At 42.3% G+C, this 25,475-nt stretch overlaps 2 protein-coding genes across 11 annotated transcripts in view; one reads left to right on the forward strand and one right to left on the reverse strand.

The window, feature by feature from the left end:
- GABARAPL2 (GABA type A receptor associated protein like 2) overlaps window positions 1-9,750 on the forward strand; it is a 34,237-nt gene extending 24,487 nt beyond the window's left edge. For 2 of the 5 annotated variants that reach the window (XR_014257010.1, XM_082439256.1), the window contains exon 5: window positions 986-4,123. The gene's annotated coding sequence lies outside the window, so the exon portion shown is untranslated. Of the gene's footprint in view, window positions 1-985; window positions 4,124-7,508; window positions 7,550-7,764; window positions 7,799-9,036 lie in introns of those variants that run through there. The other 3 variants (XM_082439255.1, XM_082439254.1, XM_082439253.1) reach the window with 3 other exon arrangements.
- The window catches only part of ADAT1 (adenosine deaminase tRNA specific 1), a 41,040-nt gene that overhangs the window by 10,885 nt on the left and 4,680 nt on the right, over window positions 1-25,475 (reverse strand). For 3 of the 6 annotated variants that reach the window (XM_082439073.1, XM_082439072.1, XM_082439075.1), the window contains 5 exons: window positions 22,186-22,789; window positions 20,269-20,414; window positions 19,639-19,738; window positions 10,420-10,506; window positions 6,700-7,601 (listed from right to left, as the gene is read on the reverse strand). In XM_082439073.1, the coding sequence (XP_082295199.1) occupies window positions 7,469-7,601; window positions 10,420-10,506; window positions 19,639-19,738; window positions 20,269-20,414; window positions 22,186-22,789 (1,070 nt within the window). In that variant the 3' untranslated portion in view covers window positions 6,700-7,468. The other 3 variants (XR_014256999.1, XM_082439074.1, XM_082439076.1) reach the window with 3 other exon arrangements.

The raw sequence follows: 25,475 nt of genomic DNA on the forward strand, positions 1-25,475 counted from the left end.
TTACCAACATGACTGAGGGCATACATATCTCACAGCATCAATGGGCTTAGTTTCCTGGAGAAAATTTCTCTTTGTATTATCTACCCAGTTAAGAATTTTTATGAGAAATCCTAATACAAAGTTGAAAAAAATTGAGCATCCTAATCCTGAGGCCTCATTTTCTAGGTTAGGTGACAGAATGAAGAGATTAAATGCTTTCACCACATCCACATAGGAAGTAGTGGCAGAGTTGGTACTAGAACATAATTACCTGAATATCCAGACCAAAGTTTATTCTACTATGCCAAGTCACTAATAAGGACTGGTTTTTTTTTTTTTTAACATTTTTATACTGAGATATAATTCCATACAATAAAATGCACAGATCTTAAGTGTAGAGCTTAATAAATTTTGACAAATGTTTACACCCACGTGATCAAAACTCCAGTCGAGGGCTTCCCTGGTGGCGCAGTGGTTGAGAATCTGCCTGCTAATGCAGGGGACACGGGTTCGAGCCCTGGTCTGGGAAGATCCCACATGCCAAGGAGCAACTGGGCCCGTGAGCCACAACTACTGAGCCTGCGCATCTGGAGCTTGTGCTCCGCAACAAGAGAGGCCGCAATAGTGAGAGGCCCGCGCACCGCGATGAAGAGTGGCCCCCGCTTGCCGCAACTAGAGAAAGCCCTCGCACAGAAACGAAGACCCAACACAGCCAAAAATGAATAAATAAATAAGTAAATAAATAATAAAAATAAAGGAATTCCTTTAAAAAAAAAAAAAAAAAAAAAAAAAAAAAACTCCAGTCGAAACATGGAATGTTTCCATCATCCTAGGAAGTTCCCTTGGGCCTTTTTCCACTCAACTCCCTTTTCCCATCTTCCTGCACCCAGCAACAACCCCTGCTCTGATTTCCATCCCTTTTGATTAAGTTTCGGGGCCCCAGTTTTAAGAAATAAAAATTGAATGCATGTGAATTTGCCTGAAGCCCTTAAATGTCTCTTTGCAGAATTTTCCTCTCCCTTCTGGACCGCAAGTACTACTTAAGATTTGTTTTGGATCCATCTGGACATTCTTCCAGAAAGTCAGCCTTAGCCCCAGCACAGACATATTTAGGGTTAAAGGCATCCACGTTTATAAGAAGTAAAGGACAACTATGATTCCTCAATATGTGGTATAAAAAGAACTCTGCCTTCTGGAAAATAAAGGTGCTATCTCCAAAATATCTGCCTTCTTGGCTCTTTTTGTATCCCACCACTCCTTCACAGTAGCTGCCTCTGTTCCTATGGAAAGAATTGCCTGAGCCCTTGAAAGTGAGCACATATGCATTATCTTTCTACTTGGAAGCTGTTTCCTAGTTTCGATAACCTGCTGCTGCAATGGGATTCCTCTTCGCAGCTCCTCGGACTTCCCCAGACATCATTACAGGAGGGCAGAGGCAGTTAAAAACCTAACATTGTCCTAAGCTATTTAGTCAGCAACGGATCTGGGTTTTAGAAACTGGAAAACTTTGGCTAAGGCTTGCTCAGAACACTGTCTTAAGGCCAAAAAGTGTTGGCAAGGTCCAGGTGAAGGCAGCTTTCCACCAGCCACAGACACGACCAAATCAGACGGGGCCTGCTTCTCTTTTAAGCGGAGCACTGACGGCCAGCCTGGATCATTTTCTCCACATCAGCTTGTCTCCCCAGACAGTGAGCTAATGCTTGGCACCAAAAAACACCATAAAAAAAGGCATTTAACCCCATGTTTTGAGGCAGAAATGACTAAATGGAATATATACACAAAATTATTTCAATCAAGACAACTTTTAAAAATTCTAATAAAAATTATGCACACATAGTCATAACATTGGAACCCACTTGTGAACACAGAATAAAGAGGAAGCAATGCTGAAAATGTAAACTTCTCTGAAAGAGTCAAATTTCAGAAGACATTTTGTTAGTAAAGAGAGAATTCTGCGGAATTAGCTGCCTAAAGCATGTTGAATCCCTCTTCCCTGTGCAATGTCACTTCTGAGTATGTTGTGGTGTTTCTACTGTTTAAAACTATTGATATTTTAAACTTTTTCTATTTTTTTTCATTTTCTAAAATTTACTTTAAAAAATAGGCACTATATTAACATGGTTCAAAATTTTAAAAATAAGAAAAGTCTCCCTCCCACTCCCAGGCCCCAGCCATTCCCTTTCCTACCCCATAGGCCCTGTGTTAGTGGTTTCCTGTGTATCTATTCAGAGCTAGCTTAGCAAAACATAGATATATACCTTTCATCCTTCTTTTTTGTAGAAATGGAATGTTATAATGCTGTCCTACATTTTGCTATTTTTTTTTTGCACTTCATTGTATTTAGAAACAGAATTTTGAAGACATATTTCAATAAAGAAAAATTATATGTTCATTTACCCTTTGACACAGTGAATCCCACCTCTAAGAATCTATCCAAAATATACATTGGCAAAAATACAAAATATTCTATGTAGGCTATTCACAGAGTATTTCAAAAAGAAAGAATATGCAATGTCCACCAACAACTAATAAAAATGGTTACTGCTGGGGGCAGGAAGAAACAGAGGTGAGGGGACAAGGATTAAGACCTCTCTGAATGTACCTTAAAAACAAAAACTTGTTTTAAATATTTTACATAATTTTTTAAAAAGTCTCCCTAAAAATTGAAAGTGAAAGGGGACAAAATTAACTGTATAGAGTTGAAGCACTAACTACAGAGGAACTATTTCAAGTGACTTTAAAATATTCACAATCTGGGAGTTCCCTGGTGGTCTAGTGGTTAGGATTCGGGGCTTTCACTGCTGTGGCCCAGGTTCAATCCCCGGTTGGGGAACTGAGATCCTGCCAGCCGCGAGGTGTGGCCAAAAAAAAAAAAAAAAAACACCTCACAATCCCTAGATCTGGTTTTTCAATCTCAGCACTACTGACATTTTGGGCTGGATAATTCTCTGTTGCGGGGGGTTGTCCTGTGCATCATAGGGTGTCAGCACCCAAGGCTCAGGTGAGCTTCCCTGATTGGCAACATTTTGTACATATAGTCACACATCGTTGCCCCGAGAATTAAGTGCTGTGTTCATCACACGTGCACCCAAAAAACTAAATACTGACTGCCCTGGGAGAATGTTCTAAAATATAGGAGGAGGGGGCATGACACAGCAGGAGGAGCCACATGGGGAAGCACCAGGGTGGGTCAGGAGGCACAGGGAGGAAGGAGGAAATGTGGGCAAGAGCCATTATTGTGAAGGGAAAGGGACGGGACGGGCAGGGTAAACAGGCTTGGGATTGGCTGGTTTGACTAATTTCAGTAGACTCTGAGGCACAGTGACTGCCCCTGGTTTTCTGGTACCTGGCCCTGGGGTGATTAGGGCAGGTGGATAGTGGCCCGAATGTGAGAGCCCCAGAAAGGAGGTGGTTGGGCTATGGGCTCTGGATTGGTTGGTTTGCATACAAAAGGTGTACTCACAGATGAGTCTGTAACTATCCCTAGAAACTGGCTATCCCTGGGAGGGGCAGTCTCTCCAGGGTCAGCAAGGCAACGATGTCAAAGCATCAGAGACACAAGGTTAGCAGAGAGAGGACAATTAGAAGCTTGTGCAGACTGTCTCCTGGACTTCGCCCATGTGCCTTTCCCTTTGCTGACTTTCACTGTAATAAATGGTAACTATGAGTATAACAGTTTTTCTGAGTTCTGTGAGTCTGTCTAGTGAATCAACCTAAGGGTGGTCTTGGGGACCTCGTGACACAGTTGCTAAAACCATTCTGTAAAAGGGTGATGGGATAGATCAGGCTGATACCACTAAACCCACTGATTAATCACTGAAAGCGGGACAACCCTATGTTGTGCAGAACCACCTGAAAAGAACTGAACCTGAATGTAATCAAGCCTCTCCATGTAACCACAAATTTATAGGAAATATGAGGGAGAGAGGAACCTGCTATCAACACTGGAGGAAATAAGCAGCCACATCCTGGATGGGGGACAGTCTACAGGACAAATAACCCATCTGTTAAGCACATAAAAAGGAGAGTGAACTGCTACAGATTTAGTGAGAAAAAGACATGTCAATCCAATGCATTATGTGGACATTGTTTGGATCCTAATTTGAACAAAACAACAGTCAGAAGACATTTTTGAGACAACAGGGGAAATAAAACACAGCCTGCATAATAGATATTAAGGAATGATTGTTAATTTTGTTGGGTAGAATATGATGGTTAGAATTCACTTTAAAATATTCCAAGAAAAACAAAATTGGAGGGGAGGGGTGAATAGATTAGATAACAACAGCATAAAGCTGATGATTGTTAAGTCTGGGTGATGGGTACATGGAGGCCCACTGTGCTATTCTATTTTTTGTCTATTTAAAAATTTCTATAACAAGTTTTTATAAATTTATTTATTTACTTTTGGCTGTGTTGGGTCTTTGTTGCTGCGTGCAGGCTTTCTCTAGTTGCAGCGAGCAGGGGCTACTCTTCGTTGCAGTGAGCGGGCTTCTCATTGTGGGGGCTCCAGTAGTTGTGGTACGTGGGCTCAGTAGTTGTGGGTCACAGGCTCTAGAGCACAGGCTCAGTAGTTGTGGCGCATGGGCTTAGTTGCTCTGTGGTGTGGGGGATCTTCCCGGACCAGGGATAGAACCCACGTCCCCTGCATTGGCAGGCGGATTCTTAACCACTACGCTACCAGGGAAGTCCTATAACAACTGTTTAAAAAGGTACTTAAAAATTGGAAGCAGTTATCAGTAAAAACACATGATCTAAATGTATGAAGTCCGAGAACCTGCCAATATTGCAGAGATGTGATTTTAAGGCATAGGTGAGACTCTAAACTTGGGTTTTTGTTTGGTTTTGTTTTGTTTTGGGGGGTTTTTTTTTGGCAGCACCGCATGGCATGTGGGATCTAGTTCCCCGACCAGGGATCGAACCCACGCCCCCTGCAGTGGAAGCATGGAGTCCCAACCACTGGACTGCCAGAGAAGTCCCTAAACTTGGGTTTTAAGAGATTAAAGCAAAATGTAGGAAGTTGGCTATCTAAGCTCCCCTTTTAGCTCTTGAGAAAACAGGCAGAGTCCAAGCTGCCTCTGGTCTCTATCTTTCAGGGTTTTCCCAGTCTCTGTTCTGAAGTGTAAATCTAGGGGTGTTTTTAATATTTAGTTTTTTGGGTGCACATGTGATGAACACTATAAAATTTAGGAATAAAAAGACATTATCTCCTTACATTCTCACATAAATCTTTATCCTTTAAAATAGAATATTGGGACTTTCCTGGTGGTCCAGTGGGTAAGACTCCGTGTTCCCCATCCATGGGGGCTGGGTTTGATCCCTGGTCGGGGAACTAGATCCCACAAGCATGCTGCACCTAAGAAGTCCTCATGCCGCAACTAAAAGTCTGCATGCTGCAAATAAGAAGTCCACATGCTGCAACGAAGATCCCACATGCTGCAACTAAGAACTGGTGCAGAGAAAATAAATAAATATTAAAAAAAAAAAAAAAGAATCTCATGAGAGAGAGAGCTGCATAATTTTCTGTGGATAAAAGCTTCTGCCAATCGAGGTATCTTAACTGCTCTCATATCATAGGATTTGGGGTCAGGCAAAAGGATCTCTCTGATTAAAGCAGAATATGGTAGGGGTCTGGCCTTCAGGTAGTGATGTTTTTGTCTTTCTTTCCTGCTATCTAAAAGGATTCCTTATAGAAAAAAGTTCAAGGATAACTTGTTATGAAAAACTTATGGGGGAATTCCCTGGTGGTCCAGTGGTTAGGACTTGGTGATTTCACTGCCGTGGCCCGGGTTCAATCCCTGGTCGGGGAACTAAGATCCCGCAAGCCACACAGCACAGCCAATAAAAAAAAAAGTTACAATGGTAAATTTAAAAAAAAAAAAAGAAAAAGAAAAACTTACGTATTACTTCTGTAATAAAAAAAAAATTAAGAACATATGTTCACATGCAAGCTTGTATATGAATGATTATAGCAGCACTATTCACAATAGACAAAAAGTGAAAACAACCTAAATGTCCATCAGTTGATGATTAGATAAACAAAATGTGGTATATCCACAGAACTGAATATTATTTTTATTCCATAAAAAGGAATAAAGTACTGACTCATGCTACCAATTCACATTATAACATCATGAATCTTAAAACATCACATTAAGTGAAAGAAGCCAGTCACAAAAGACCACATATTGTATGATTCCATTATATGAAATGTTCAAAACAGGCAAACCCATAGAGACACAAAGTAGACTACTGTTTGCCCTGGAGCTAAGGGGGTTGAGGGGAAATGAGGAGCAGCTGCTAAAGGATACTATACTGGGTCAAACAGCATCTCCCCGCCTCCCCCAGATGAGAACAAAAATGTTCTAAAATGGATCGTGGTGATGTTTGCACACCTTTGTGGATATACTAAAACCTACCAAACTGTTCACTTTAAATGGGCGAATTTTATGGTATGTGAATTATATGTCAATAAAGCTGCTATTTAAAATATTTAAAGGTATAAGGAAATACTGAAGAACCAACAATGACCTTGAGTAATCCCAACATGGAGAACTTCCACTTTTAGTCAATAAATTAGAGTGTGAAGAGGTTGAAAGTTAAACATTAGTTGTTAGTAAAAACAGCATTGATTGCTGGCTCTGCTGCTGAATTACTATAGGGACTTTTGGCCTTTTAGACAGAACTCTTTCCATTGAAAGTCATAGGAAAACGGCTTACTCAAAACAACAGCAGCAATTTATCTCATATAATTGAAGTCCAGAGTAGACACTAGTTTCAGGCATCCAGACAAGGTCATGAGAGCTTTGATTCTCTCAGCTGTTTCCTTCATTGCCTTCGTTCTCAAGCTGGCTGTCTCTATGTAGTAGGCAAAGGCAGCCACAGGCAATCCCAAGATTACGTGGTGTTCCCGATACAAGAGGAGAGAGAATCTTACCTGATCACTCTGGCACTAGTTCCAGGACTGTTCAGGGCTGGCTCACATTCCTGGAGCCAAGGAGTAAAGTTCGCTTCATCCAAGCATGGGTAAAGCAGGAAAGGGTGGTTCTCCAAAGGAAAAAAGGCTGGATATACAAAATACGTGTCCACTATGACAGGAGAAACTCTAAAACTTGCAGAGATTCAAACATCATCTCAGCCCAATAAGTACTTGCCGAATCAATGTAGGAACACACAAAATGGAGCTATTGCAGAGTACTTTTAAAGCATCACGTTCCAAATTCTTATTCTTAGAGAAGCAATAAAACACAGAACACATACCAAGGTCATTAGCAAGATGCTGTTTTAGCAGTGAGCTACTTCAGTCAAGTATAGATTGTTCCATGTCCAGAATTCCATCCATCTCACACAGAAGAGATATTTTGCTCTGGTAGATGGCAGTCTTTTTTTCCTGATCAGCCACAAGAAAACCTAAGGCTTATCCAGCATGTAGGAAGAAGGCAGTCCAGAATGAATGAATGGAAAACACCCTGCTGCCAGTAAGCTTTGCTCATTTAAATTGTTGATAATCCGGTGGGTTTCTGATCCAGGATCCAAACGCCTGCTTCCGGAGTGCGCTCCAGGCCCGCTGGTAAGTGGATGCGGCCTCCTTGTACTCGTGGTATGTCACTGGCTTCTGCACCCTAATGCACACACACCACCAAGCACACAGGTTCTCACTGGACAGCTCACCACCGTGGCCAGCGAGACACCTCAGCAATAGGCTGGACAGATTTATTACAAGAGACTTAGGAAACAGGAGGGTTTTGTTATGCTGTCCTATGCTGACTCTTACCTCCTTTGTAGGAAATTCACTAGAAAACAGCGTGGATTAAAACCGGTAAGAATAAACAGAATGCTAGTTTTGTCTGGTCCTGGTGGAATCAGATAAAACAAGAATAACTGTATCTACTACTTGGTTTAAAATTTTCTATGTGTCTATAATTTCCACCATTAGGATCTAGCTGTTAGAAGTTTCTCACCTGCATTTTCCCAAAGCACTTTCCATCTTAATCATATTCTCCTATGTACTGCCAGCTAACACCCCTTCCCAAATCCCTTAGTGTCTCTGACTGCTGAAGAATGGCTGACGTGCTGAATAATATCTATAATACACCCAGATAAAAAGATTTTCTTGTGACAAAGATTCTTTCCTTTGATCAAACTTGAGTCAGGCTCCTCTGAGCCCTCTTCTCGATCCAGCCCCGACCTTGAGCTGCGTCCTTGCCATCTCATAGCTGAAGAAACTGAGCCTCATGTCTCATTGATTCAGGTTTTATCCTGCTTCTACTCTTTCGTTCTTTGCCAAGATCTGAGGAGACCCAAGTTGTTTCTTCACTCACTTCAGCAAAGATTAAAGTTGTTAACTGTAGCAAACACTGATTTTAGTTGTTTGATCAATTTCCCATAGCTTTTTGGTGGTTAATGGATGGGAGCCACACACATGACAATGTTAAACTTTACCTGAGCCCTCAGTTCCCAAAACAAGCTATGGTTAAGAAATCTCCCTCCCACACTTCTGTGTTGTGGGAAGTGGCTGACTGCAAAGAACCACCCTTCTTCATGGCTTAGACAGACTCATGAATGCCCCCCTGGTTTACCTCTAACAAGGCCAGACACAGACACCATTCTTTCTCTCATAATGATTAGCTGAACTGTTTGTACCCACTGACAAAATCTTGACAACATGCCTGCTAATTTGACCAAATATTAGTTATGCTTCTCTCCTTCCCCCAGACCCCCGAACTTTGAGCCACTTTCAGCCTGAGCCAGCATCAGCATGTGTAACAACCCCTTCTTTTAACAGCCCCTCCTGAGAATCAACACTTCCTGTTCAACTGTTCCATCACACTACCTGCTCATCCCACTCCCCCATTCCCGGCTCTAACTTTGCTTCTCTCTCCGTATAAAAGTAAAGTCCTTTGCACCTGCTCTTCGAGAGGCTTACAGATCTTAAGATTGCCGTGCTCTTGCTATTGCGTTAGTCCTCCTCCTCCTATTGTAACAGGCCCTTTCTCTTATTGCAATAATCCTTTTGAATGAAGTCTCTCCTTACCTAATTCCAGATTTGTTTTTAAGTCACAGAATATATGGAAACCCACCCTGTTCCAGTCTGATTCATTCTTCCAGACAAGAAACAAGCAAACTGACCACGGAGGACGGGAGGGCATCAATACTGACTGTAGGATACATGATGGTGAAAACAGGTGGTAGCCTCTTCATATGGAAGTATATAGCTACTCCTTCGCTTCCCCACTGTTGTATAAAAAAGAATTTGGCTGATCTTTGTTGCCAGTTCCTGGCAGGGAGCCTCTAAGCCCTTAGAATTTCCCTAATGATAGGAATGTCTTTGTTATTCATGGTGGACCCCTCAGATCACACCTGAGTTTTTGCTTAACGAGATGACTCACGGTGGGCCCTAGATAGTTTCAGGATGGGCTGGCCATGCCAGAAAGACCAACCATGAGATTAGAGAGTTGGGGCTTTGAGCCATCTGATATCAGTCTGACATCCTGGGGTGGGGATATTGGAAGGTGGAGACTGAGTTCAACCACATCATGTGGCCAACAATTCTATTAATCATGCTTATTGATGAAACCACAATAAACACTCTGGGCACTGAAGCTCAGGTCAGCTTCCTGGTTGGTGACAGACAGTGACATGCTGGGAGGGTGATGCATCCTGGGGACACAGAAGTGTCAGGTTGGGGACCCTTGGAGACCTTGCCCTATGTGTCCCTTCTTTCATCTGGTCCTTATTTGTATCCTTCACAATAAAAGGTAATTGTAAGTATGGTGCTTTCCTGAATTCTGTGAGTTTTTCTAGTGAATTATTGAACCTGAGGGGGAAGTAGGAACCTGAGTTTGTAGTCAGTTGGTCAGAAGTGTAAGTGGCTTTGGGGCCACCCCAGTATGTGGCTGGTGTCCTGAAGTGAGGTCAGTTTGTGGGGACTGTGTCCCTACCCTGTGAGATTTGGCCTAACTCTGGGTAGTTAGTATCTGAATTCCACCCACCCACCTGGCCCAGAAGTGGTTTTATAGTTCTCTACATTCCTGTTTGGAAAGTAATTTAAGTCTTCGAGCTTCCGTTCACAAGCAGTGATGTGAGCAAAAGAAAAAGAGAAGAGAATGATATTCCCAACAGAATATATTGCCCCCCAAGCACTCACATTTCCACAATGCTCTCCGTCCGGAGGTGGAACAAGAGGAGGGCCTGTAATGGCCCAGGCCCCAATTCTACCCTTAGGCTCGTGAGACTCTTATTACCAACTACCCATCTGCCACAGCTCAGATCATACACATATCTGCAAATGGAGCCATGGAGATTGAAGAGCATGTGGTTAGGAATAAGTACCCACTGGCCTACCGAACCACCATCCCTGCCAAAGCTTCCTGCCATCCATCAGCAGAATTAGACCAGAAGTCTTCCTAAATATGAAAAAACATAGGTCAATGGCATCACCTGAGGGAGTCTGGCCACTTGTCCTCTGAAATACTGCTTAGCAGCTTCTGGAATGATCTAAAGAGCTCTACTTTGCTGATTTGGGATCTGTTTAGAAAAAGAAGACCAAGAAGATTTATTAAGTGTTTACTACGTACCAGGCCCCTATCAAACATACTGGGCTTCACATGGTATCTTTTTAGGTCTGAATGTCCTGAGCCCCCATTTTCACCTTCTTGCACTTGGCAAGAAGAAAAATCCAGACCCAAGAGTCTGATTAGGTTGAGGGACAAAAATGACTCTCAAGGAAATGTTATCAGGGACTTCCCTGGTGGTGCAGTGATTAAGAATCCGCCTGCCAATGCAGGGGACACGGGTTCCATTCCTGGTCCGGGAAGATCCCACATGCCGCGGAGCAACTAAGCCCGCGTGCCACAGCTACTGAAGCCTGCGTGCCTAGAGCCAGTGCTCTGCAACAAGAGAAGCCACTGCAATGAGAAGCCTGCGTACCGCAACAAAGAGTAGCCCCAGTTCACTGCAACTAGAGAAAGCCCATTTGCAGCAACGAAGACCCAAAGCAGCCAAAAAACAAACAAACAAAAAAACAAACAAAAAAACCCAAAACTCTCACGAAATGTTATCAGCAGTGAAATCATCAAGGCGACAGGCTAAAATGGGGTAAAGACAGAGGGAATTACTAAATTTTGGGGTAAAGACAGAGGGAATTACTAAATTTTGCCCCCAAGGATACCCATCAGCTATGTTTGGCTACCTCCTTTCAAGGGAGCTGGCCCCTTGGGTAACAATGCTTACAAAGCTTTGGGACTTCCCTGATGGTCCAGTGGTTAAGACTCTGTGCTTCCACTGCAGGGGGCACAGGTTCCATCCCAGGTCGGGGAACTAAGATCCCGCATGCCACATGGCGTGGCCAAAAAAAAAAAAAAATCAGGAATAATACAAGGATACTTGCTATCACTGTTTTTATCCAACATTATACAGAAGGTCTGGCCAGTAAGACAAGAAATAAAAGGAATTAAGATTGAAAAGCAAAAAAAACAAAGTCATTATTCATAGATGATTGTGATATTGTCAGTTCTGGTCAGCACAATAAGTCAAGAAAAAAAAATAAAAGGAGTGGAGGTTTGGAAAGGAAATAGTATTTGCAAAAGATAGACTATGTTCAAAAATTCCGAAAGAATGCCCAGATACATTAGTAGAATAATAAGAGTTAGCAAGGTTGCTGGATACAAACATTAATTGTAAGAGAGAAATAAATAACAAGAAAAAAGTTGATTGCAGTAGCAATGACCAGAAAATGAAATGAAAGGAAATTACTTAAAACAGCATCTGGGGGACTTCCCTGGTGGTGCAGTGATTAAGAATCCGCCTGCCAATGCTAGGGACACGGGTTCGAGCCCCGGCCCGGGAAGATCCCACATGCTGCAGAGCAACTAAGCCCGTGCGCCACAACTACTGAGCCTGCGCTCTAGAGCCCACGAGCCACAGCTACTGAAGCCGGTGCGCCAAGAGCCTGTGCTCCGCAACAAGAGAAGCCATGGCAATGAGAAGCCCGCGCACTGCAATGAAGAGTAGCCCCGGCTCGCCGCCAACTAGAGAAAGCCCGCGCACAGCAACAAAGACCCAATGCAGCCAAAAGTAAATTAATTAATTAATTAAAAAAAAAAACAACAAAAAACCAGCATCTGTGGTAGCCAGTCTCTGAATGGTGATTCTTGCCTCCTGGAATTCATGCCATTATGCAATCCCGTCCCACACTGAATAGGGGTTATCTGAATAACCATTAGGAGATTGGGTTGGAGTGTGACTTGTGAGGCTACTCACAAAAGACTCTGTGGCTTCTGCCTTGCTCTCTTGGACTGCTTGCTCTGGGGAGAAACCGGCCATCATGTTGTAAAGATGAATCCTTGTAGCACTATGGAGAGACCCAAACTGAGAGGAACTGAGGCCTCCTGCCAAGAGCCAGCACTGACTGACTTTGCAGCCACATGAGTGAGCCATTTTGAAACTGGATCCTCCGGCCCCAGTCAAGCCTTTGATGACTGTAGTCCTGGCTGACATAATGGATTGCAACCTCACAAGCCCCTGAGTCAGAATTATCCGGCTAAACTCCTCCCAAATTCCTGTCGCACGGAGACTGTGAAATAATAAATGTTAATTGTTTTTTTAAGCCACTAGATTTTTTTGGGGGGTGGGGGTGGGGTGTAATTTGTTACACAGCAACAGGTAACTAATACATCATTCAAGAAATAAATCTAATAAAAGATGTGAAAATTTATGTGAAGAAAATCATAAAACTTTACTGAAATATATGTAAGAAGACCTAAATAAGTGAACATTCAAAACTGCTTGTTTTAAATTTGGGGCACAACTGCCAATTTGGCACCAGCATTATATAGAAAGATATCCACCATATTCCTGGTTTGAAGACTTAACAATGAAAAATGTCAATTCTCCCCAAATTAAACTTTAAATTTGAAAGTCTAAGAAAAACCAAGACACTCTTGAAAGACAAGGCAAGGGGACTTTCCCTAACAGATATCATCTTATTATAAAACTACAGTTATTAAGAGTATGGTTTTGGTACAGGGAAAAACAAACAAACCAATGGAACAGAACAGAATGCCCAGAAACAGATATATATATATATACATATATATATAAATATGAATAATCTATATAATACAGATACATACAGATATTCTACATTTGATATGTGTTCACTTAAAACATGTAGATTTCAATAAAATTACTACAGTTTCTTTTTCTATAAAGAGTAGAAAATAAAATGAGTTTCTCTGACAGGGAGCTTGTATTGTATATGAGAGCCTTTTATACATACGATGTATTGGGTCACTGCAGGTAGGCTAGAAAGATGTTAGATAAATGAAATCCCTGTAGCTCGAAGTACTCATATTTTTTTCCCACTCAATTAATAAAGTGGCCTGGTAGAGCTAACAAGGAGTTGTAGCTAAAGCTGCCACTAAGTAAGAACTGTCACATTGAAATATCAATCCCCTTTAACTGAAAATGAACTTAAATTGTAGAACTAAAAGACTGTGCAAGTGTTTATATGACTGCATTAGAACTGAAAATTATTACTCAAGAAGAAAATAATCTGACTGTTCAATATTAGTGAAAATATATCCAAAGGGTGGTCACCAAAGGCAACTGTAATGTTAAATCTTTTATTTTTTAAAAAAATTTATTTATTTATTTATATTTATTTTTGGCTGTGTTGGGTCTTCGCTTCTGTGCAAGGGCTTTCTCTAGTTGCGACGAGTGGGGGCCACTCTTCATCGCGGTGCGCGGGCCTCTCACTGTCGCGGCCTCTCCTGTTGCTGAGCACAGGCTCCAGATGCGCATGCTCAGTAGTTGTGGCTCACGGGCTCAGTTGCTCCGCGGCATGTGGGATCTTCCCAGACCAGGGCTCGAACCCGTGTCTCCTGCATTGGCAGGCAGATTCTCAACCACTGCGCCACCAGGGAAGCCCAACGTTAAATCTTTTATTCATCTAGTAGTTTAAGTGTGAATAATACTGATACTAATCAATCATATTGACTGATTAGACAATTAAGAAATTACTTTTAGCCAAGCTTTACAGCTCTACATAATATTTTGTCTAGCTCATTCACTGGTGCACCAACTACTTATATTAACCTAACACCTCAAGGACTTGTAAGAAACAATCGAACATGGATGCTTCGAACATGGATTTTAGATGCTGATGTTATTCTCCTGTAAAAGAACCAGGGCAATTTGAAGAGAAATGATTCTATATATTGGAGCAGGGAAGTGATGGTCCTGGAAAATCTCATACAGGACAAAGAAACGAGGCTCTCTGGCAGCTCCCTATGCTTTCTAGGCCTAAGCATAAAAAGAGAGAGAATGAAGTTTATAGCTAATAGAAACATATTAAGAGTAAAGCCAGGAGGCCATGACCCTCAAAAAAGGGAGATTTAGAATTTTTTTCTTTTCAGACAACTAGCACTATATCAAGATTGGTTTTACCCAGTTGAAAACAAACATTATTTATGTTTTATTGTATGTATGTGTTCAGGTAGATAAGTTGATATGTTCACTGTTACTTAGAATCAAAGATTTCATCTCCAGACTTAAGACTCTGAAACCATTTTTGGTGACATGACCACACATTTTATTGCTCAAGAAGTCCAGAGAGCCTTACAGACTCAACATTTCCACTGCCCACATCACTCAGAATCAGCAAAAGAGGAACATCAAAAAATAAACTAATATCTTGCCCAGGATGCTCACATTTCCCTTTGAAATACTGATAGGTGAGCCCATGAGACTTCTGCTATAACCCAGTGGCTACCGATGTACAACTATGAGAGAAAATTTGCCTATACTATTACAGAGCATTAATGAAATATGTCAAGGCATTTCATTCACAAGCCTTAGTAATCAACCATGCCATGATCTGTAGTCTGGAGATGGGATCTACTCAAGGTTCATTAAAGAAACACAACACTGAAACCTCACTGGAAGGAGGCAAACTGGATTCTATTTACCACCAACACTGGGTGAAATGTCAAGGCCTCCACTGTCACTGTGAGAAGCCATCAGTGATAGAGAGCTTAACAGCTTCCTGAGACCAGACCTGTAAAATGTTTTCAACATTCTTCCCTCTGGAGGAGCAAATGGCACTTTCTCTTATGAATGCTTCTGATCTAAGTCACCTCATGAGTAATGTTAAGGTGTTATATCTCCCTCCAGAGAAGTAAGGCCTTTCTCAAGACTTGTTCAACAGCAGAACAGAGTGACCATAATAGTAATTCCTCTGTCAAAGAGGCCCACCCAATAATAACCACTGATGTCATTTGTGGAGCAAAATAATCTTGGTGGCTGCTAGCTGCTATGCTCCAATGAGCCCTAGCTCCTTTTAACAGCAAGGATTACATTCTTAGATATTAGTCTTCCTGGTGAGCTGGTTAACACTACTGGTTGGTGTATCAAAGAGCTAGGAAATCCCCGTGGGGGCCCGGTGCGCAGTGGCTGCAGACAGCAGCCTCCTTGGCAGTGTATGCAGCCTGTTGCCTGTATGGGTTGCCCTAAGGGACCTTGGAGACAGCCCTTTCCAGTGGACATTAACGACTGGCATGCTGTCCCCAATCTAGGCTCCAGACAGGTATGCGTGGTGCCTTTGGAAAGCCCCAGGGCACAGTGGCCAGGGTCCACATTGGCCAGGTCATAATGTCCATCCGCACCAAGCTGCAGAACAAGGAGCATGTGATTGAGGCCCTCCGCCGGGCCAAGTTCAAGTTCCCTGGCCGCCAGAAGATCCACATCTCCAAGAAGTGGGGATTTACTAAGTTTAATGCAGATGAATTTGAAAACATGGTGGCAGAAAAGCGGCTCATCCCAGATGGCTGTGGGGTCAAGGACATCCCTAATCGTGGCCCCCTGGACAAATGGCGGGCCCTGCACTCGTGAGAGCCTTGGCGCTGCCCCCTCCCTACCCATGCCCACCAATAAACTCTACTTTCTTGTCCCTGAAAAAAAAAAAAAAAAAAAAAGAGCTAGGAAAGCTATACATACATAATTTTTTAAAGATTACACATTCACATTTCAACCTAGGCCTATCTTTATTCTAACATACTTAGACACGCTTAGTTTTTTTTTTGTTTTGTTTTGTTGTTTTTAATCTCTTACTCTTCTCTTTTATAATCCAATGAGCCATGTAATGATCTCTCCAGGATGCTCTGGTAGCTCATCTGGGAAGGGAAGAGAATATGCCTCTTCAGGGCAAAGAGAATTTAAAAGGATTTGCCACTTTAGGGCAAAAGGTAAAATTAAGCTTCTTGAAAATGAGGGTCCTTTATCTGATTCCTGTTATTATCTCATTGTTTGCAATAAACACAAAGACTTAAAATAAAATATTACCTTTGAGTGTCACGCTAGTATTTTAAATGTTTCTAACATCCCAGTCTTGAGTTCATACTCCAGATCATTCTAAAAAAGGTGGTTCCAGGATAGCACTCAGGAATGAGAAGTGAGAAAACCCACTCTCCCCAGCAGCTGTTGGTCTTTAGAATTAAAGTAACTTTGACCCTTTCAAACATAATGTGCAGCTTCATTTGATGACTGAAGAAGAAATCTATCTTAACAAGATGTCTACTGCAAGCCCTGTACCATGTTAGAGGCACTCTCTCTCATTCAATTTTCACAACATTCCCGTGTGACAGATACTATGAGTTACCCTCGCTTTATTGTTGGGGAAGTCGAGGACCAGAGAGGTAAAGTAATTTGCCCAAGTTCACTTGGGGGGAAAGGGAGCCAGGAATTAAACATCAGTCTCTTGAACTGCAGAGCTTCTGCTCTTTCCACCATGAACTTCCTCCTGTATGGAGTCTGCCTTCTAAAAGGAGAGACATCCGCAACATGTCAGAGACCTCAGATCATCTACTCCAATATCCTTGTTTTACAGATATGAACACGCTGAGGCCCAGAGAGCTACTGGACTTGTCCAAAGTCACCTGACAACTGGAGACAGAGCCAGGATGAGAACACGGGGCACTCCCAATCACACATAAAACACTGACATATTGGGACAAACTGGAAAACAGCACTTTAGGAATCTGGAGAAAAGATGGTAATTTTGAGCTAGAAAGCAGTCGTAAGGAAAGCTTTTAAGGTAAAAGATGGTGTAGGTTCACAGTGAAGAGCATTTAGACTTAGCAAAGCAGCAAACTGAAGCCACAGGCAGGTGGGTGGGGCCAGTGTGGGTTGCTGCTCGCCTGTCACTTACAGCAAAGGCAGAGCTCAGCAGGAAGTGTGGTCCCTGTCCCTTGTGACCTGCTCTGCTCACACATCGCGGCCTGTGGTTAACTGCTGGTCCCCGGAGAGATGCAGACAATGGCCTGAAGCAGGGAGGCCCTTGAGAAAAAACTGGTTAAAAAATCTCTACCCCTAACAATTTTGTAAATACTACTCAATTCAACAGCTTAGGCCACCAAGAGGCAGGCTGGGTCTGCTGTATAGGCCATTTGAACCCTGCTTAGTGTCTGTGAAGAAAAAAACTTCTTTTTTTTAAGTCTAAAAAGATGTAAGTTATTATTGTTTCCATTGAGGGAGACAAATAAGCATGTCAAAAAGAAAAGAAACAAATCCACCTGTGAACTTTAATTACAATACAACTTTTTTATAAGGGCGTAATAAAGAAATGGAAAAGCCACTTAGAATGAAAAGAACTACCTATAAATTGTGGGAGTCCTACAACAGTCACTCAGAGGCAGCTCAATCCAGACAGATGGAAATGCCTTCGGTGGGGAGGCTGCTACCCCATAGCCCCACCCACCCTCGTGTTATTGCAGACCCTCTGTGGCTCACTGGGAGGGAAAAGCAGAGGGGGCAAGATGAACATTTAACAAAAGAAGAACCAATAAGGCAGATGCATGAAACTCCAAACACACAAGCATGAAACCCAAGTCTCATGTCCAACAGATCACATGCTCCACATTTCAATAAAAGCCAATTTGAAGATACAAAGTCTTGTTTTCATGGCACCCTTCTTGCCAGTCTGATCACTGTGCAGCTTCATAAATGATTCGCGGGTTCCAGCCTTGACCTACTAAACCAGAATCTCTAGTGGTAAAGCCCAAGAAAGTGTTCCTTTCAGAATCTTCCAGGGGAAAGAACAGCCTTTCCAAGAAATGATGCTGAGACAAGGACATCCACTTGCAAAAGAATGAAGTTGGATCCCTACCTCACACCTTATAAAAAATTAAATCAAAATGGATCAAAGTCCTAAACATAAAAGCTAAAACCATGAGAAGAAAACACAAAGTAAATCTTTGTGACAATGGTTTCTTACATATGATACTAAAAGCACAAACCACGAAATACAAAAATAGATAAAATGGACTTCCTTAAAATTTGAAACTTTTGTGCTTTAAAGGACACTTTCAAAAACTGAAAAGACAATCCACAGAACTGGAGAAATTATCTGAGATATATATCTGATAAAGGACTCATATCCAGAATATATAAAGAAATCTCTCAAATCAACAATGAAAAGACAAATAAACCAATTTAAAAAATGGGCAAAAGATCTGAACAGATATTTACTTAAAGAAGATATACAAATGGCTAATAAGTACAGGAAAAGATGCTCAGCATCATTAGTTATTAGAGAAATGCAAATCAAAACCACAATGAAATAGAACTTAACACCCACTAAAATGGTTACAAGACAGACAATAACAAGTGTTGGAAAGGATGCAGGATAATTGAAATACTCATACATTGCTGATGGAAGTTTAAAATGGTGCAGCTGTTATGTAAAACAGTTTGGCAGTTCCTCAGAAGTTAAACATAAGGTTATCCCATGACCCAGCAATCCCACTCCTAGGTATACCCAAGACAGTTGAAAACAAATGTCCACCCAAAAGCTTGTATATGAATGTTCAGAGCAGAATTATTATTCATAATAGCCAAAAAGTGAAATAACCCAAATGCCCATCAAAGGATGAATGGATAAAAAACTGGCATATCCATACAATGGAAAACAGGAATGAAGGAGTGATACATGATACAACATGGATGAACCTTGAAAACCTATGCTAAGTGAAAGAAACCACACATTGTATGATTTCATGTAGTGAAAAGTTTAGAATAGGTAAATCCATAGAGACAGAAAGTAGATCTGTGGATGCGAAGGGCTGGAGAAGAGGATGGGGAGTGACTGCTAATAGGTGCGGGGTTTCTTATCGTGTTGATGAAAATGTTCTGGAGGACTTCCCTGGTGGTGCAGTGGTTAAGAATCCATCTGCCAATGCAGGAGACACGGGTTCGATTCCTGGTCTGTGAAGATCCCACATGCCGCAGAGCAACTAAGCCCGCAAGCCACAACTACTGAGCCCGCATGCCAAAACTACTGAAGCCTGAGTGCCCTAGAGCCCGCACGCTGCAACTACTGAAGCCCACGCCCTCTAGGGCCCACCTGCTGCCACTACTGAGCCCGTCTGCTGCACCTACTGAAGCCCGCGCACCTAGAACCCATGCTCCGCAACAAGAGAAGCCACCACGAGAAGCCTGCACACAACGAAGAGTAGCCTCCGCTTGCCGCAACTAGAGAAAGCCTGTGTGCAGCAACGAAGACCCAACGCAGCCAAAAAAAAGAAAAAGAAAATGTTCTGGAATTAGAGGGTGGTGAGGTGTGAATGCACTGCCACCATCTCCTTCTGCCCCAATATGCTGTACCTGGCTTGAAGGCGTCCGATTCCTTTCTTTGTTGTTCCCTGCGGAAAGCCATTGGCGGTGACATCCAGTGGCTGCTCAGGAACTGCACTCCAGCTGATGGCTATGAAAAGATTCTGGCGTTAAAACTGTTCAGTTTTCTGTAAATGTCAGAGGTATTTTAATAAAAATATTTCCCTACCACTGAAGACTCATGAGAGCTGGATATGATGCCAGAGACAGTGGCTGCCACTCTGATGCCTGGCCTCCAGAATACAACAGTGTAAGTGGTTCATGATTCTTCATCATCACCACCACCATCATCATCATAATAGCTAACAATCATTGAGTATTTATTATATGATGAACACAGTAAATACATGAAACACAATTTCTCATTTATTCTTCATAACAACCCTGACAAATAAATGATATTCTTATCTGAAGATGAAGGAACTGAGGCTAAGAGAGGACAAATTGCCCAGGGTCATAAAGAGTGTGAACTTGACCCAGTGTGGGTATCTCCCAAGCCCACGCTATTGACCACTTGAGTGGTAAAATGCTACCCCAGGCTGGGAGGATGCAATCCCTTCCAGGCCACTCTAATGTCCAGGGACAAGTTACTCTAGAGCAAGTGGAACCTGGATCCCTTACCTGCCCCACAAGGAACAAGTCGGCCTTGGTTCTCAGCCTTTTTTGCCTGTACTGCACAGCGGCTCTGTTCAAATAGTAAATCTGACTGCTGTATTTTCACTTCTTGAACTCCAAAGCCTTCGGGTAAAGCTGAGACATTCTGACACCTAAACGTGAGGGGAAAGGCATGTAGTTTAGGCTCACTCATCGAGAAAGAGGGTATCTAGGACTGTGGACCACATTACCACCCATGTCTCAGTGGGAGGCAAAGGCCTTAGAAGGTGTGTGGATTTATTTATTTATTTATTTATGGGGAGGATGGTATAGGAGGTTGTGACAGAATAGAATCCAGATCCTATGAACCTTATGGCTGAAGGAAGATCTCTTCCATCACTCTCAAGTGACAGCTATAAACTGAGTCACCACCCCTCAGGGACTTCAGTAACACCGAACTCCATTTCTCATATTGGCTGTGAAAGATTTGAAAACGTTAAGAAGAAATATTAACCTGTCGGCATCAGCTTCCTAGGGAGTCCTCAAAACAGGCCAGAAACCAAAATTATCCTATAATATAAAAGCTTCATTTTTTTCTCTTGAATATTTCACACAAAGTAGATGCCAACATGTAGTGGGTCTAGAACTGAGCAGACAGCAACTTAAAGTCTTGGAATCAAGAAAACATGGAAAACAGAAAATGTCTTGGGCACAGTGCCTAGGATTGCCTTTTTTTTCTTAACATCTTTATTGGCATATAGTTTATACACCATAAAATTCACCCATTTAAAGTTATAATTCAATTTTTTAAGTATAGTCACAGAGTTGTGCAACAAGCACTGCAATCTACATTTTCGTCACCCCAATGAGAAATCCTGCACCTAACGGCAGTCATTCACCATCCCCTTCTCCAGCCCCTGGCACCCATGAATCTACTTTCTGTCTCTATGGATTTGCCTATTTTGGACATTTCACTCCATGAAACCATACAACATGTGGCTTCTTTCACTTAGCATAAGATTTTCAAGGTTCATCCATGTTGTGACATGTATCAGTCCTTCATTCCTTTTTGTGGCTGAGTAACACTCCACTGCAGGGAGCTACCACCTTTTGTTTATCAATTCACCAGCTGATGGACATTTGGGCTGTTTCACTTTTGGGCTATTATGACTAATGCGGCTATGAACATTCATGTACAACTTTTATGTGGATGTATGTCTTCATTTCTCTTGTGTATGTACCCGGGAGTGGAATTAGTGGGTCATATCCTGGGATGCTTCCAAGAGTCAGCTTTAGGAGTGGTACATTTGACAAGGGCCCACAGACCTCCCCTGGTCATGGCCTTATCTGCCCTCAGTTACTACAGCATTAATCAGGTTTGGCTGCCCTTCTTTAGGGAGACCACGCTTGAGTGGTCATCATTTGTCTTTTTTCTTTTTAAAAAATTAACACTAATGTCTGAAGGTTTTTAAACATTATAACAGCAATATATGCACACTGCAGAAAAATTAGAAAATAGAGTAATCACAAAGAAGAAAAAAATCACCCATAATACCACAACTCAGTGGTAATCATATTAATACCTTGGTGTATATCCTCCTATACATTTTTTTCTATGGGCATATATACTTTAAGACCGAAATGAACTCGTTTTACCTTCTAAATTGCTCTTTAAACATTATGAGCATCTTTCCATGTTAAATATTCATCAATATTAGTTGTAACAAAAATCACAATCTTCTATTGCTGGCCATTTCAGTGGTTTCCTCTTTTTTTTTTTTTTCCTTTAAATTAGTACACACAAAGCTAAATATTTGAGCACTTTCTTAATTATTTCCTTAGAACAAATTCTTAACTCTTTGTGCATAGGTATGTATGTCCAGGCTCTTTGGACATATTCTCAGACTGCTTTTTGGAAAGACTGTTCCCTCCCTGCCCTCTCACCTCCCAATCAGTGCTCTCTGCATGGCCTCCTGGCTGTACGGGCACTTCCCAATGACCACAGCTGACAGGTAGATGGGCTCTTCCAGGAAGTGCATCAGCAGTGCCCCCTGGCATCCGAGGACGTTCCACCGTGCCAGCTTGTCACTGCAGGACATGGAGCAAGTCCTGTCCCCCCGGCCTGGCTTCACTCGGAGCAGCCCCACCCGGTGATAGGCAGCACCAGGTTTCCCTGAGTCTCCAGCTTCTCCAGGCACACACTTGGCTCCAGTTCTATAAACGTCCACCACTTTGGCGCCACCGGGGGCCATTCCAGTGACAGCGGCTGGTTCCTCTGCAGTGAGATTAGAGCTGCTGACATCTGGTGAATTAGGGCCACTTTCCTGGTTGCCAAAACTCTGATGGTGAGCCATACCATCAGGAGTCCTGGGCTCAAGCCTCATCTTTTTGGTCACAGGACTATCTGAGTCTTCACATTTCCTTTTATCTTCAGGAGCTTCTAGGTTATCACTAGCTTCTACTGATGGGTTATTGGCCCAATCTCTACTGACAGGACAGCAAGGCTGATCTTCAAACTGAAGCATTGGAATGATGGAGGCATCCCCACCTGTAGGAGAAGAAATCACTTAAACCAGTGGTTCTCAAAGTGAGGCCACCGGACCAGCCACATAAGCATCCCTTGGGAACTTGACAGAAATGCAAATTCTTGGGACCCACAGTAGCCCTGTTGACTCAGAAACTCTAGAGGCGGTACCCAGCAGTCTGTTTTAACAAGCTCTCCAGGTGATACTGATGCAACGTCAAGTTTGAGAACCACTGACTTAAATGAAGCTTAATTCTATTCTCCCAGCTACCTGAGATGAATTAAGAACACTTGGCCAAATTTCCCTAACAAGAATTCTCTGAGGTTCTTGCTGAAGACCGTATCCTAGACCCAGTGACCTAGACTCTCTCAGGGGGAGGAGTCTTGAAAACTGAATTGTTTAACAAAGATCCCAGGTGATTCTTACCACAGAAGTTTTGGAAACACTAGATTAGACCAAGGTTTCTCAACCTCCACACTGACATTCTGGGCCAGATAATTCCTTGCCATGGGGGCTTGCCCTATATATTACAGGATGTTTAGCAGGCTCCCTGGTCTCTACCTACTAGATACCAATAGCACCCCTGAGTCTGACCATCACAAATGTCTGCAGATGCTGCCAAATGTCCCCTGGGCAGCAGAATCATCCTGAGTTGAGAACCCCTGGCTTAGAATGAGCAGTTTCTCAAGTGCATTTTGTGGAATATTATTCCATAAGATGCCTTGGAAAACAAAAGTGGATGGTTGATTTCATGGTTAAATAAGTTTGGCAAATAATGCTCACAATTTCTCCATCTTGCATATCCTCACAGTAAAGACTCACAGTAAATTACACAACTGGTATTTCCCCAAGCTGGTTTAGAGATTTCTGACCCACTCTGTGTTTAAAGGGAATCAAAGAAAACCAGAGGTCAGTAAAAAGCACACCTCCCCTGTGAGAAGGGAGCTTCTTCTTCAAACACTAATGTGTATTGCTTTTCTAAAGTGTGTAAATAATATGTCTGTGGTCTTTATAACCTAAGAGTGGAAAAGCCAAGAGATGCAGAAGTGGGAGTGTTGCCAGAGAGGCTGGCTGGCAGGCTTCCAGAGACCTCACAAGGTGACAGTGACTTTGGAGAATTCCCCAGGGCCCACCTCCCACTCTGAAGGCTCAGAGATTTGATCTTGACAGATGCCTGAACTGAAGAGGCTGACTCATGCTAATACAGCTCACAAGTACCAGTCTGAAGTAGCCAATCCAGGCACCAACTTATCAATTAGTAATGAGGAATAAGTGCCAAGGGAGCCAAACAGTCACATTCTCTAGGTAGTGTTCTTTCTCCCTGCAGACAAACCATGGGTGGACATCACACTGTAAAAGATTACCCATCACCCTGGGAGTTAGATCAGTGGTTCTAAATTTTGATTTCAAAGACCAGTAAAATCTCCAGAAGATTTTAAGATGAATAGAGTGTTGACAACTCTTTATTCCATCAAGTAAGATCTTTAAAAATCCTATTTATCATTATTTTAATAATACATAAAAATCTCATAACCTTAAAATGGAAAGAAATTAGTTTTTTTGAAAAACTCACTGAGTAGTCCTGATTTTTCTCATCTGGCCATGGACCAGTACACTCTCACAAAGCAGTACCAGCCTGCAAACCACTGATTTATGTAGTTTGATTAGGCGGTCAGGCCAGCTGTGATCACCAGATGTATCCCTCTCCACAAGAATGCTACACCTCCCACTGGGATCAGCCAGGCCCTGGCTATTCAAAATGTGATACATGGGCCAATACCACTGGCACCACGTGGGAGCTGGTTAGAAATGCAGACCTCCGGCTCTACCCCAGACCTACTGAATTTGAATCTGCATTTTAACAAGATCCCTGGGTGATTTATATGCGTATTACAGTTTGAGAAGCACTGAGTTAGGAAACAACCCATCAGGGCACTGCTAAGAATAGAGTATGGATGAGTCCTGCCTTCCTCTGTATGTCATTTTCCTGTTCTTTCATAAGCTATATTTTTGACTTGAGTTATGATCTTCAGTTATTGTCTCTTAAGAGTGATTACCTATCTGCTCTAATTGCATAGTTAGTTTTAAAATTTAATACTCAGGGAACAATCTTATATCCTTATTTCAAAGTTTTTAGGGTGAGGAAATTTTACCACCATCCCTGAACTGTTGTCTACAAAGGGTAGAAATTATTCCCAATTTTCAAGACAGAAAAACAAAGGATAGAAAATCGGCCAGGTCTGGTCTTCCCGCCTAATGCAACCATAGCACCTGAATATCCCCTTACCACTCATCAAAATTTACCTTAACTAACCATGGCTGTCTACATTTCCTAAAAAACTAAAGGGTAAGCAAGGGACTAGTCTTATTCACTGCTACATAACCAGTATGTCACACTTGCCTGACAAGGAGTAGAAAATTTATGTTTAATGAATGAATGAAATGAGTTTCAGGATAAATCACCATAGAACTCAGGGCTTTGGACCTCTAAGCCCTATTGTTGGTTTTGGACCTTGTGGGGTCTCAGCTTTAAGCTTCCCAATCCTGCTTGGGAACTGAGAACTGAATAATAGTACGAGTGAAGCGCCCTCCCCTTTTCCTTGGTAGAGACGTGATTAGGCACACTGGGCTGTTCACAAAAAGGCACTATCAATGGTTGTAGCTCCACTTCATCTAAAGTGTTTTTTTGAGAAACTATGGATAAGACAA

Source organism: Balaenoptera physalus, assembly GCF_965194825.1.
Source record: "Balaenoptera physalus genome assembly, chromosome: 19".
In the NCBI taxonomy this organism is placed as follows: Eukaryota; Metazoa; Chordata; class Mammalia; order Artiodactyla; family Balaenopteridae; genus Balaenoptera; species Balaenoptera physalus.